The sequence below is a fragment of the Poecilia mexicana genome, unplaced genomic scaffold (assembly GCF_051168715.1).
Source record: "Poecilia mexicana isolate PSO_F unplaced genomic scaffold, ASM5116871v1 scaffold_8, whole genome shotgun sequence".
Classification (NCBI taxonomy): domain Eukaryota; kingdom Metazoa; phylum Chordata; class Actinopteri; order Cyprinodontiformes; family Poeciliidae; genus Poecilia; species Poecilia mexicana.
In genome coordinates, this window is record NW_028263377.1 from 17,352,601 (window position 1) to 17,365,710 (window position 13,110).

The 13,110-nt window shown below is 38.1% G+C and overlaps 3 protein-coding genes across 4 annotated transcripts; 2 read left to right on the forward strand and 1 right to left on the reverse strand.

Moving 5' to 3' along the window:
* Window positions 1–359: 359 nt before the first annotated feature.
* otop2 (otopetrin 2) lies at window positions 360–5,106 on the forward strand. The gene is made up of 7 exons (XM_014990857.2): window positions 360–384; window positions 703–1,179; window positions 1,270–1,418; window positions 1,532–1,590; window positions 3,530–3,672; window positions 3,755–4,593; window positions 4,678–5,106. Exons 2-7 carry the CDS (start codon window positions 747–749, stop codon window positions 4,846–4,848), a joined length of 1,794 nt encoding a protein of 597 aa, XP_014846343.2. The 5' UTR covers window positions 360–384; window positions 703–746; the 3' UTR covers window positions 4,849–5,106.
* A 786-nt stretch (window positions 5,107–5,892) lies between these two features.
* LOC106920066 (Golgi apparatus membrane protein TVP23 homolog B) lies at window positions 5,893–9,551 on the forward strand. Of its 2 annotated transcripts, XR_015764117.1 has the most exons (8): window positions 5,893–5,966; window positions 6,124–6,188; window positions 6,287–6,431; window positions 6,565–6,654; window positions 7,243–7,368; window positions 7,461–7,589; window positions 7,676–7,854; window positions 8,828–9,551. XR_015764117.1 is itself a non-coding variant. In XM_014990864.2 (7 exons), exons 1-7 carry the CDS (start codon window positions 5,955–5,957, stop codon window positions 7,700–7,702), a joined length of 594 nt encoding a protein of 197 aa, XP_014846350.1. In that variant the 5' UTR covers window positions 5,893–5,954; the 3' UTR covers window positions 7,703–8,108. The 2 variants fall into 2 exon arrangements, 1 of the variants encoding a protein (XP_014846350.1); XM_014990864.2 differs by lacking the exon at window positions 8,828–9,551 and having other exon boundaries at window positions 7,676–8,108.
* On the reverse strand, window positions 8,487–11,798 carry LOC106920065 (5-hydroxytryptamine receptor 3A-like). The gene is made up of 9 exons (XM_014990863.2): window positions 11,646–11,798; window positions 11,424–11,569; window positions 11,255–11,299; window positions 11,066–11,172; window positions 10,814–10,980; window positions 10,068–10,183; window positions 9,302–9,512; window positions 9,021–9,179; window positions 8,487–8,911 (listed from the first exon to the last, which is right to left on the reverse strand). Exons 1-9 carry the CDS (start codon window positions 11,683–11,685, stop codon window positions 8,658–8,660), a joined length of 1,245 nt encoding a protein of 414 aa, XP_014846349.2. The 5' UTR covers window positions 11,686–11,798; the 3' UTR covers window positions 8,487–8,657.
* Between the last annotated feature and the right edge of the window lie 1,312 nt (window positions 11,799–13,110).

Below are 13,110 nucleotides of genomic sequence, written 5' to 3' on the forward strand. Positions count from 1 at the left end.
AACAAACAAACAAACAAACAAACAAACAAACAAAAACTAACATAAAATACCGATTTTGCATCTGTGAATTCAAGGCTTTGGAGCTACTTTGTTCAACTTTCATGTAGTGAAATATTTTGCGTGATATCAAGAACGAAGTTCTGGCAATCCGGAATGGAGTTTGTATTTTCCAAAAACTTTGAAATTAACGGGAAGAGGATATTCCTGGAATTGTGCTATGAACTTTACTGTAGTGTTTTGTGCTAAACATCTTGTATTTGTTGATACTATGCTGTTGTTCCAAACTGGCAGATATTTTATGACTCTTTGGATATAAACAAGGTTGGTTTTGGAGAAATATAAAAGCCACAGCAGCTTGTTTCCCAGGACATCACTCCACAGCAGGTAAGCTCACACATATGCTGAGAGTTTCAGATGCTGTGTGGTTGATGATGTGAACACCTTATTTTGAAAGCTTGTACTATGTTGTTGATGCTATTTTTTTTTCAAAAGATTCAGCAGAAAAATATTGATGATATAAAGAACATAGCATAATTGGTGTGGAAAATTTTCAGCTCAAAACCACAGAAGGGAATCACACCATGACAAATACTGATTCTATAATCTTTGGAAACGTTTCCTTTTGTGTGGGATGTGTCTGTATTAGGGAGTAAAGGATTGGATCTGACTGTTGAAACTGACACGTCTCATTTCTGTTTTCAGCAAACAGCTCACCTGTAAAAAAAAAGGAGACTGAAAGAACAGCCATGTGCATCAACCCGGGCTACCCGTGCGAATGTTTGACCAGTGGTAATTTATGTGAGCCCTGCAAGATGACAGCCCAGGACAGGGAGCTGGAGGAGGCACACCTCTCCAACAACATAAATGCAGCAGACTCAGCCATGGGTGTCAGTGCGCCAGAGATGGACGCTTCCTCAACTGAAGGTGCGCGGGACCGGGGCAGAAACTGGGGATGGATGTTGTCTGCGATCATCTGCCTCAACATCCTGATCTTGGGTTGCGCCTTCGTTAGTGGGAGCACTTCGAGCAGTGTCAATATCGACATCTCAGACCTGCAGATTTTCATTCTCTTCCTGTTCCTGCTCACCTCCGTCTGGATGGTCTATTTCACCATTTACAATTCAAAGACAGAAAATGCTGTCTTCAAGGACAGGCATGCAGGACCCATTTGGCTCAGAGGTACAGTGAAAAATTTAACTGTTAAACAATTTATGTATGTATGTCTTGGACAGTTTAATCACTTTCCTCTACATGTTGCTTTGCTTTTAGCTGGACTTCTTCTGTTTGGAGTCCTCAGTGTCATCATGGATGTCTTTAAGATCGCCAGCTATGCGGGTTACCTCCACTGTGACCCAGGTGTTTCCATCAAAGTTAAAGTTGCATTTCCCGTGGTACAAATTGTCTTTATTCTTGTGCAGGTAAAAACAAAACAAACAAAAAAAAAACGACATGATTAAAAAGTTGGCATTCTTAATGTTCTCCATTTCTGGTGGTTAGAAAATGTTACAATTTTTGTATTTTGCACTTGCAGACATACTTTCTGTGGATTCATTCAAGGGACTGTGTGCAGGTCCAAAAGAACCTTTCACGGTAGGTTTTTAGGGTATTTGCATGTTCTTTATTTGTTTATTTTCTGTCCCAGCACACACGAGACACTCTACCTGAGAAACAAAGAAACGAAACCTGTACTTTTGCCTCTCCAACCACCATTTAAATATGGGGTGGAGATGAGTGGATAGTAGTGTCTCAGAAATGGGCTGCAAGATAAATAATGGCTTTGATGTTAACTTAATTTATACTGTATGTAGAAAACAAGACGAATCTGTGTAGAATAAGAGTATGGCTTAATGGGTTTAAAATCCAAATAAGGTCTACAGACTGGGACTCATCTGATTTGGCTGATATTGGTTTATGTTCTACTCTACAAGAAGCTCATTAAATCCTGAGTAAAATCTATATGGGACCCAAATCCAGAGGAATTTCGGGTTGCAGCATTTATCTTACTTAAAACATTAACTAAAAAAAGAGAACCACAAATTTCTTTACTGTTAATATTCTTGACTTTTACAGGCTCTTAAACATAGGAGTCATTTGTTTTGGATATAAAAATATGAGAAAATAACTGTTTCACTTCATCAGGCTTTTCTATAATATATATATATATATATTATATATATATATAAAAAAAAAAAAAATTCCCCTCTCACCCTCCGTGGGTGGTCTCTTTCATCCTCTGAGCTCGGGTCCTCTACCAGAGGCCTGGGAGCTTGAGGGTTCTGCGCAGTATCTTGGCTGTGCCTAGAACTGCACATTTCTGGACTGAGATGTCTGATGTTGTTCCTGGGATCTGTTGTAGCCACTGCTCCAGTTTGGGGGTGACTGCCCCGAGGGCCCCGATGACCACAGGCACCACTGTGGTCTTCACCTTCCAGGCCTTCTCCAGTTCCTCTCTTAGGCCCTGGTATTTCTCCAGTTTCTCATGCTCCTTTTTCCTGATGTTGTGGTCACTTGGTATTGCTACATCCACCACAACGGCTTTCCTCTGTTCTTTATCCACCACCACAATGTCCGGTTGGTTCGCCATTACCATCTTGTCTGTCTGGATCTGGAAGTCCCACAGGATCTTAGCTCGGTCATTCTCCACCACCTTTGGGGGTGTCCCCCATTTTGACCTCGGGGCTTCCAGTCCATATTCTGCACAGATGTTCCTGTACACTATGCCCGCCACTTGGTTATGTCGTTCCATGTACGCTTTCCCTGCCAGCATCTTGCACCCTGCTGTTATGTGCTGGACTGTCTCAGAGGCCTCCTTGCACAACCTACACCTTGGGTCTTGTCTGGTGTGGTAGATCTGAGCTTATATATATATATATATATATATATATATATATATATATATATATATATATATATATATATATATATATATATATATATATATATATATATATATATATATATATATATATATATATATATATATATATATATATATATATATATGTCAATTGACTGCATTGTTTTTGTTTAGCAGTAATTTTGCAAGCTTTCTTTAGAAAGATTTGCCGTTTTTGATTTATAATCATTAGCAGCTATGCACTAAACCGGACTGTCCCTGGCTGATAGGACTAACCTACTGATTCTAAATTTGACTGAACCTGATATCTATACTGTCACACATAAAAGAGAAAAGTGCTGTAGGTACTTGATGAAGGCTGTGGTTTCGGAGTCAAACAGAAAATGAAAGGTTTGCAATAAAAACCCCAGTTATGCATAAAAATATTTAAGCATCATAGAATGTTTGCTAAATGCAAACGAAAGTGCATTTAAGTGCTCATTGTTGGTTGATGTTTTATAGACCAAAAATGGTCTTAGCTTTGATTCATTTATTAAATAGAAAATAATTCACATTTTTTCTGTATTTGACCTGCAAACTGATGATTTTACGTAATCAAGTGTGAACTAGAATAGCGTGGGATGTGTCTCTGGAATAACTTTGTTCATTTTCTCTGTCTTTTTGATATTTTAGATGTGGGCTGATGCTTACCCTCTCCACAAATCTTGTTTTATGGATGACTGAGGTCACTGAGGAGTCTCTTCATCAAACAGTTTTTCCAGATGATCCGACCAATGTCACCAAGCTCTCAAGAAGACAGATGTACATCAATAGAGGTAAGCTAAGCAGATGAAAGCTGGTTTCACAGTCATTAATGAATAAACAATGTGACACTGTCATATCTGTGTGGAATTACAGCCAGTTATGGGTATGACAAGTGCAAGTGCAGCCACAGTTCCTGCAGCATCTTCAAGGATGCCTATTACTACCTGTACCCTTTCAACATCGAGTACTGCCTCTTTGCCTCCGCCATGGCCTTCGTCATGTGGAAGAATGTGGGACGAGTAGCGTCAGAAAGCAACCACCACGTGAGATTCAGCCTCAAGCAAGTATTCATCGGTCCTATTTTGGGGCTCCTCCTTGTGGTCGCAGGCATCGCAACATTCATTGAGTATGAGATTGAAATGAAAGCAAAGTCAGATGAAGAGAGCCGTGATACAGCAGTGATGATACACTTTGTCATGAATATCGTCATTGTCACATTGATGTCTGTCTGCACCGTCATCGGAAGCGCTATCTTCAGGGTGGACCACAGGGAGCACATCTCAGAGAAGAACCCCACCCGCAGTCTGGATGTGGGGCTGCTAGTGGGAGCCTCGCTGGGGCAATTCATCATCAGCTATTTCTCCATTGTAGCCATGGTTGCAACTGGGGCCAAGGGTCACCTGAACAGGCTCAATTTGACTTGGGGAATACTGATGGTGATCCAGCTAGGCCTGCAGAACTTTTTCATAATTGAGGGCCTGCACCGGGAGCCCTTTCATGAGGTGGAGGCTGACACAGTGGTTGAAAATCAGTACGTGGTGGAATCCAGCAAAGATGGAAGGAAACTTGAAAAAGTAGACCTGGACAATAATCCCAGACCTGATGTAGAAGCACGTGGCCACGGTGGGAGAGCGGAGCACAAACACAAACTCCTGTGGAAGAGGCGAGTGTTGAGAGAGGTCTGCGCATTCCTGCTGCTGGGTAACGTCATTGTAAGTACCTTTTTTTCCCCTTTTACTCACATCCACTGTGATCGGTTCACTTAACACTAAGTCTCTTCTTTCTTTTTTTCACAGCTGTGGATCATGCCAGCCTTTGGTGCTCGTCCCCAGTTTGATCATGACACCGAAACACAGTTTTACCAATCCAGCATGTGGGCTGTTATCGTGAACGTGGGTCTTCCTTTCGGCATCTTTTACCGAATGCACTCAGTTGCCAGTTTATTTGAAGTCTATTTAAACTCATAAATCAACATCTTGCAATGAGTGCACAAAAAGCTGGATCTGAGCATTACTAAACTGTTTTGTACTGGATGTTCTTGATTAGTGCTTTTCGTCAAAAAGGGACAATATCGATTACTTTCTAATGAAGTGGCATCAATATGTGACGGTGTAAATTTGTTCAAAATTGTATTCATATGAATGCCTTGTATAGCTAATCTTGTAAAAGCTGATTTATTCTGTTAACTTTATTTGCAGACAATAAAAAAAAATTCAAAATTCAAACCATGACTATTATTATCATTAATTATTTTTGTTTAATTGTGATTATTATTATTATTATTATTATTATTATTATTATTATTATTATTATTATTATTATTATTATTATTATTATTATTACCATTATTGCTGTTGTTATTTGCAGTAAACTTTACTACCCTTTGTCTGAGATAATGGTTTTGGGACACTATTAACATTTTCATTAAGTCTAAAGAGCACAACAATACATAAATAAATGTAAAGACGCAATACACCCATATTTAAAAACCTTAGTTTTAGCTATTAAAAATATTATTCAATAGGTCCCTTCATACTGTATTTAAACATGCCAAACTAAGGCAGCTGATAAAGTAGTTGATACGTCATTCACTGTAAAATCAATGGTTAACATACAGATATCTGCTTAACAGAGCCCCCTGGTGGTACAAATCTGTCACTGGAATACCCAGCAAACCTGATTGACTCACTGGGCCCCGAAACCTTTAAGCTCACAGTTTATACAATTACAACAGAAAGAAACACCAGCTAATACAATAATACCTAACAGACTAAGCAAATAAATTATGGCAATCGACTTTAATCAAATCTATTCTAATAATGGTGGCACAACTGTTCCATACAATCATTTTTTAACTTCTCCACGTCTGTTTTTGGAGATTATACCTCCTGGTGATGTTTAAGACCAGCACCCGGTCGTGTGTTTGTAGCAAGCGACTCCTGTTGATAAAATCATGGTGTGTAGATATTATAATATTTAAATCAGGCAAAAATGATGGCCACCCTTTCTTCGGGTCCTTAGCACACGAGATTGTTTACATCCACGTCATCAGGAAACTCATTCTGTGTCAGAGATGCATCGACAGGTGATTTATTTAATGTATTTTTTGTCACATTTATGAGGTTATTGCTTGATTGAGCATTATGCGTCATATCTGTGTTAAGACTTAAAATAGACAAAAATACGTGTTGGGAGCTCGGAACAAGATTCTTGCTAATTTCGTGTGTGTTTAATGTTTAAAGGACTCTACAGAATCGCCTCTTTTTGGTGAGGAGGACAACTTCAGACTTAAACAGTCTAACATTAAGTAGGATTTTTTTAAATCTCTTTTGTCTCCTCACTTATCATGGACAAGTAAGCTGGTTCTTTAAATAAAAATAAATAAAATTCAAACGTGTTTTTCAGACATCCTTTGGCATCGTTCTTCCACCTTTTCTTCCGCACAAGTGCCATCTTGGTTTATTTACTGTGTGACCTTATTAGTAGTCGTTTTATTGTCTGCATGGTCACCATTATCCTCCTGCTTTCATGCGACTTCTGGACTGTAAAGGTGAGAGTGTCTGATTATTAAAAAATATATATATATCTACATGTATTAATTCCGCCTGAAACACTTGTTTGTTATTATCTAAAATGGTTTATTGTTCGTTTAAATTTCATAATTTTGAATCGAATGTGTTTAGAATGTATCTGGCAGATTACTGGTTGGCCTTAGATGGTGGAATCAAGTGGATGAAGATGGGAGAAGCCACTGGGTGTTTGAATCAAGGAAGGTAAGCACTGGAAAAAAAGAAGTGTTAACCTTTAAAGTCCCTGTTATAGAAGTCTAGAAACACTATTCATCATTGGCATGAATGTCATATTAATGTTTTTAGCGATTTATATAACCTCTCTTTTATTTCAAATTGGAAAGGTAAGACAACCAGAACTTATATGATTTATATAACTATTGGCGTTTGAATTTAGGGAATATTTGGTATTTCACATATGAGCTAAACTTCACGTACACATGAAATTGGTTGACATCATAGCACAACCGGTACCACAATGGGTGCCTCTACTGAGCTTGAGAGTTGGTGCACTTGATTTTGGTTTGAACTAAAGGACATTTAACCAAGTATTACAGGAAGTTTATGTAATTATTTCAGCCTGAATATATCATTTTTGATCCAGTGTGGAAGAGTTAAAATTCACATTAAATTTAAACTTGGGATCCACGTTTTTATTTTAGAGTCATGTCTGCTCGTAAGCCTCTGGCCAGTCCTGTACCTTGACTCGTATTATAGAATAACATGCAAGTGACTCTTAGATTATCGTATTTATCAGGATTAAATAAATTGTCACCATCCTCTCTAAAACAGTCTGATGGTGTCAGCAAAATATCCGCTGCAGAGTCGCGGCTCTTCTGGCTTGGCCTTATCGTGTGCCCCATTTTTTGGGCCATCTTTGTCTTCAGCACCATCTTCTCATTTAACATCAAATGGCTGGTGAGTTCAGTCCCTTGTGTATGTGTCAGATTGCTACCTGTATAAAATACTGCCATGTGTGTGATGATTCCCTTTGTGACTTTGCACCTCAGGTTGTGGTGATAATGGGGCTGGTTTTGCAATGGGCCAACTTGTACGGTTATGTCAGATGCAAAGTGGGTGGAAAGTCCAGCCTGAGAAACATGGCAAAGTCCTACCTCAGTGGGCAGATTTTCAAACAGGTTTGTGAAGTGTCACGCTTACCTTTACTTTTAATGTATTGTCAGAGCACATTGTGACACTTGTCTTTTTTTTTTTTTTTTTAAAGGCCATGAAGGGAACAACAAAAAGTTGAAACTGAATTGGAGGCACTCAGACACAAAGAGGTGGTGGGGCTCAGAACTCGATGGAAGTTAGTATATTTGTAATTGAGAAGGTAGTCGGTTATCTTCCTGTTTCTTTACATGTGGTGATTCTAAGAAATTCAGTGTCGGATAGTAACACAAGGTGAGTTTTTTTTTTTTTTTTTTTTACACAACTTTTGTAAGCTTGTGGACGTATAAAATGTTGGGGAAAGTTCACACATATAAAAAACCCTCTGGTACTTTCGTTACTTTGACTAAGCTGCATTTTTGTGTCCGAAGGTTTGTTATTGTTTGTTGTAAATTACACTATGGTTTGTTTATGTGTAAAATGAAATGGCCATTTACTAGCATTTTTGAGAAGGCGTTGTGTGCATTAAAAATAAATCGTGAAAATTCTATTGTTTCCTCTGGTCCAAAATATTGTGCAAATATGTATTGATATCCTTGTGATGTAGAATATTTCAACTAAGTACTGTTAATGTAATTGGAAAAAAAAAATAATTTAGGACAAGAGTGACGAGAACACTACTTCGTCTCCAGGTGAATGTTTGGCCACAAGGTGGCAACAAACATTATTGTTTTCTTGCCGGTACTTTAGTCTGAATATTTCTGAGTACAATTTTTAATGTTTATGCAAAAAGTCCAATTTATGTTTGTTTAAGACATCCGTTGAATGACCTTTCTTGTGAAATGCCACATTAATCTGCTGCGAATGATAAAATGTGTAGTAAGTGAATTTTCACAGTATGTGAACAAATCTCATAGATCAAAATATAGGGAACATATTTGTTTTATTTAACAGATAAAATAAAGAATAACACAAGAAATGTATAGTTCCATCTCTGGTCTCTGTGGCTTCACAATCATTATTGTCTATCTATTGTCTATACACACATATTCTAGTAGGATCACATGGGATAATTAGTCATTATCTTCTACGTTGCATTAGTTCCAAAAGTCAAAATGATCAATGTCGCATGTGTACTGTGCCATAACATAAGTCATGGCAACAACATATCCAGAGCTAAAAATAAGATACAACCAGAAAAAGATTTTGTCCAGTTTATCTGCAAGTTTCTCATGACGTTCCCTTTCTGCCTGTTTGGTGTCAACAGCCTCTATGAATCTGACCATCTTCTGGAGCATTTTAGAGTCCTCAGAAAGACCTTGCTGAACGACACTGATGACGCCTTTGGTCTCTGCAGAGATCAAAATTAGACAGTCTGTCACTCCATTAAAAAAAAAAAAAAAAAAAAAAAAATCCTCTTCACTATCAGTACGTTTCCTTGACAACAAAGCCTCACTCACCTGCATCCTCGTTTTCTTTGTTGTCTTCTGCATTTTGAGGGGCAGGCCTTTTAAAGAAGGAGGTGAAAAAATCCAGCCCATCTTGAGACACTCTTGTCAACAACATGGATACCAACATGCTTATCACCATCAGGACTTGGCAAACACAGAAATGGATTCCTGTGCAACATAAAGATGGTTGTAGTTATTTGTGCTGCTGATTTATATTTTCCTTTTTTTTTTTTTGTCTCATCGCTTTGCACATAACAAGTTGGTTTGTTTTCGTGTGCCCCGTGACTCACGGATGACTGGGCTGCACTTGCTGTCTCCAGGAAGCACGTTGGTGAGAATGTTCAGGAACATGGTGAAGCTGAGCACCAAGGTAACCTTGAAAGAGTTGCGCTCACCACCTTGCAGTGGCAGAGCACCGCTGACTATATCAGCCACCATGATCAAGATAGTGGGCAAGAGTAATGTGATGAATGGGTTGGTATATCTGATCCTTAGAGACACCTGAGGTGAGCACAAAAGACACAGTAACACAGGAACAAAGGGGGAAAAAAAAAAAAACTACAGTCTGCATTGCATTACTTTGATTAAAATGTGATTTGTTTTATTGTAGCGCTGTATGCCTTCCCTTTTAGTAACTCTTAAGTAAGAGAACACTATTTAAACTCATCAGACTAAATTTTTACTACAGCAAGGGAGCTAGACTCAAGTTAGTTAGGTAGCTTATAAGCTTGTTTTTACTTAAATTGTTGCTAGCTATTTCTTGGGGACTTATTAAACCTACTGTTTAGAAAAAAATAAAGGCCACTAAAGCTTAGTGGAATTCTCCAAACTCCACTAAGCTGTTTCTTTTTTTTTTTTTTAAACATTTTTTTTTACTAAAAAGTTTCAGGTTATGTTAATCACCTAATTGATCTAGCAGCTCTTCACTTGGATAAATGTATTTAGGTTCATGTTCCAGTTTACAGGTGGATGTGAAATATATGTCAGATAAATGAATTTCATATAAATTTGATCATGCAGTTAATTGGCTTTTATTTATTCTTTTTATGAACTTACGTCAATAAAATTGCGATCCTCTCGCTTTTTCCCCAGCTTCACTTCTTCCGTTTCCCAGTCTCCACGCGAACTGTCTGCCAACCTCACTTGATTGACTTTTATGCTTATGCCACATTCTGCATTAGAAAAACTAGTATATTAACAATTTCTTAATTTGCTGTAAGAAAGAAATCTGGAATGTTGCCCTTTTAAAGAGGTGTAGAGATGGCCTTGTTCCTTGTTTGGAATGAACCAATATCAATGTGTGGACATCATCATCAAACATCAGTACACAGATTGTAGTCTGGAGTATAAACTCAACATTGTTGCAGCAGTTATATCCATCATTTAAAAAATTTAATTTTACTACCCTAATGGGAGAAGAAATAAATCAGGAAATTTTCAAACACTTTTTTTTTTTTATTTGCTGTTTCCTTTAAAAAAAAAAAGGAAACATTGGTTGAATATGATTTCCAATACCAACAATTAAAGTCACTGTGGAAATGTCGCTAGCTAAAATGGGGTTTGGGGAACATGGCACTACAGAGCTTCTTTCAGTTTATGGTATGCAAAAAGTTCACTTAACTATACATAAACAGATCAGTATTGTTGCTCAAATTGTACATAATGTACTGTAAATTGATAGATACAAGCCAGAGCAGTCTAGTGCATGCATTAGCCAATGCCCTGTGAAAATTTAAGGATATGAAGCTAACATAAAATGGTAGGAATGGAATGTGTTATCATGGCATCAGTGAATTTCTTACCATTTGGTGGGGTGGATTTAAGTCCAACGGGGCACACGTCAAAAGCAAAAGGATAGTTGAACAGATTGATTCCACAATTCACTTCTGCAATTATGATCACCTTGTGCCCCACTGTACCATTACTGTACACCACGAGATCAGGCGAATCATGGTCCATGGAGCTTTTTCTGCACATATTCCCAACAGAGACGGTAAGCTTGAGCAGATCAATGGACTGAGTTTCTTTTAAGAATAGGATGTTGTGCCACTCACCCATTTTCTATAGAGATATATGGGGTCCACACTTTATCTACTGGCAAAATGAGTTTTTCAAATTGATGTACTGATGTATTCCATGCCAGCTCTGGATCCACCCATGCCTGTACGTTAAAGTAAAATTCAGTCACTAAAATAAGATTCTGTTTTATCTTTCTGTCTTAATGTTTAATTTTTAACACATACAATTGTAACCTGCAGACGACTCATTAGATGCAGTTCCTTCATGTCCTGTTAAAATAAAAATAAGAAAGTTATACATTTTTGCTTTACATTAGCTTTGGAAGAATCTTTAAACAAAGTAGAGAACAGTTTGTTCTTGCCTCTATGGAGTGTGTGGGAAAAAAATACTTACGACTGATAGCGTTTCGTACTCAATTAATGGAACGTCAACAAGTAAGGTGCAGTTCTCAGACTGAGGTGAAGATAAATATTCTTTACTAATTAACATTTGGGCCAGACATCTGCGAGTCGTGCACTCGGTTTCAGCTTGGGAACATCCTAAAATAAGACGTGTGTTCCAGTAATTTTAGAAAGACTTCCTTAAATCTTTTAAAAGTCTCCAAAATTTACTTACCAAAAATCAGCAAACTCAGCAGAACGATTGCACTCTCCATTCTTTTAGTTTTTAGTCTAAATTATTATTATTATTTTTTATCTGAATAGTTAGATTAGATATAAATTAATGACTGCACCTTTCATCCTTTCAATTTTCAGCTTGATGTGACTCTTTAAGTAGATCTCTTAAACAGTGGGCAGAACACTACTGGTGCAGACGATATAACTGGCCCACAAAAGCCTTTCATTAAATCATTGTCAGCTAATCTCTTTCGTGTTATTCAGTAAGACTGTGCAAACAGTGAAAACGCAGGTGTGGTATTGCCCATTGTCCGTAGCTTCAGGAGAGCCCATACAGGTCGTGTTTGACATTGTCATAGGCTGTGCTCCTTACTTATTACAACAAGAACGTGTCTGCAAAAGAGGGGAGCAAGCTCAATGAGTCTGTAATTGAGAGGCAAGCTTGCACAAAAAGTGATTATAAAAAACAGAACAAATATTTAAGACTGCAATGATTAAGCTAAAGAGTGGCTTTTTAAATACACTGCTTTGACAGCTGGCTGATGAATTGCAGTTTTACCAAGAACTGTCTAGGCTATTTGAGTTCATTAACTTTAACAACATGCAATTTTTGTTACGTAATGTTGATTTTAAATTAAGCTGCCTAACATTTATTCTACTGATGTGAAAAGATGTGGTTTGTGATGCACAAATGATATGACAGTAAAAGGGAAGGATAAAATCCCAGGAAGGGGATTGTCTGGTGTTGTGAGGAGGCATGTGGGGAGCTTTTGGGCTTCTGTCGGCCAACATTTGCACCTGAACTGTCTTTTTTCATCGCTGCACAGCTGGCGAATGGATGTTGCAGTTTACTGGTTGGCCAAGAATCAGTTCCCACTGGTCTGTGGTCTGTTGAGTTTTTTGGCCTGTGTCCATCCTGCATTGCGATGTAGCAATGGAGCAATGGAGGAAGTTTAGTACGTGTTGGTCAGGCTTTCAGATACTGATTATATATTAACAACCGCCTCGTTTGGATCAGCACTTTACAGTGCAAGACGGTTTACAGCGCACGCAGTTTCTGGTAAGCTTCTTGGCGTCGAACTGGAGCATTACATAAGTCAAAGGCAAACGTTAGCAACTGGGTAACATTTGCAACCTCAACAGCCTCCAGGAAGCATTTTTTTCTCAGCAGCAGGGAGCCCCGACCCCTCTGTACAAAGCAAAGTGTAGTACAAGTGGCTGGTTTTTACCAGGTTATGGGAACAGTAGACACCTATAGGTTTAATAATATCATTTTTTGTAAGTATTTTCATCTCTACACCTTTGCCTTCCTCGTTGTTTCTTTGTATATAATGATTTAATATGCATAGTGATTTTCTAGTGCCTTGCCTTGGGGGACACATCAACATGTGGCAAGGGGAAGTTAGAATCAAATCCACAATTTTAGATTGCAAAACAACCACTTTTCCCATTGAGCCACAGTT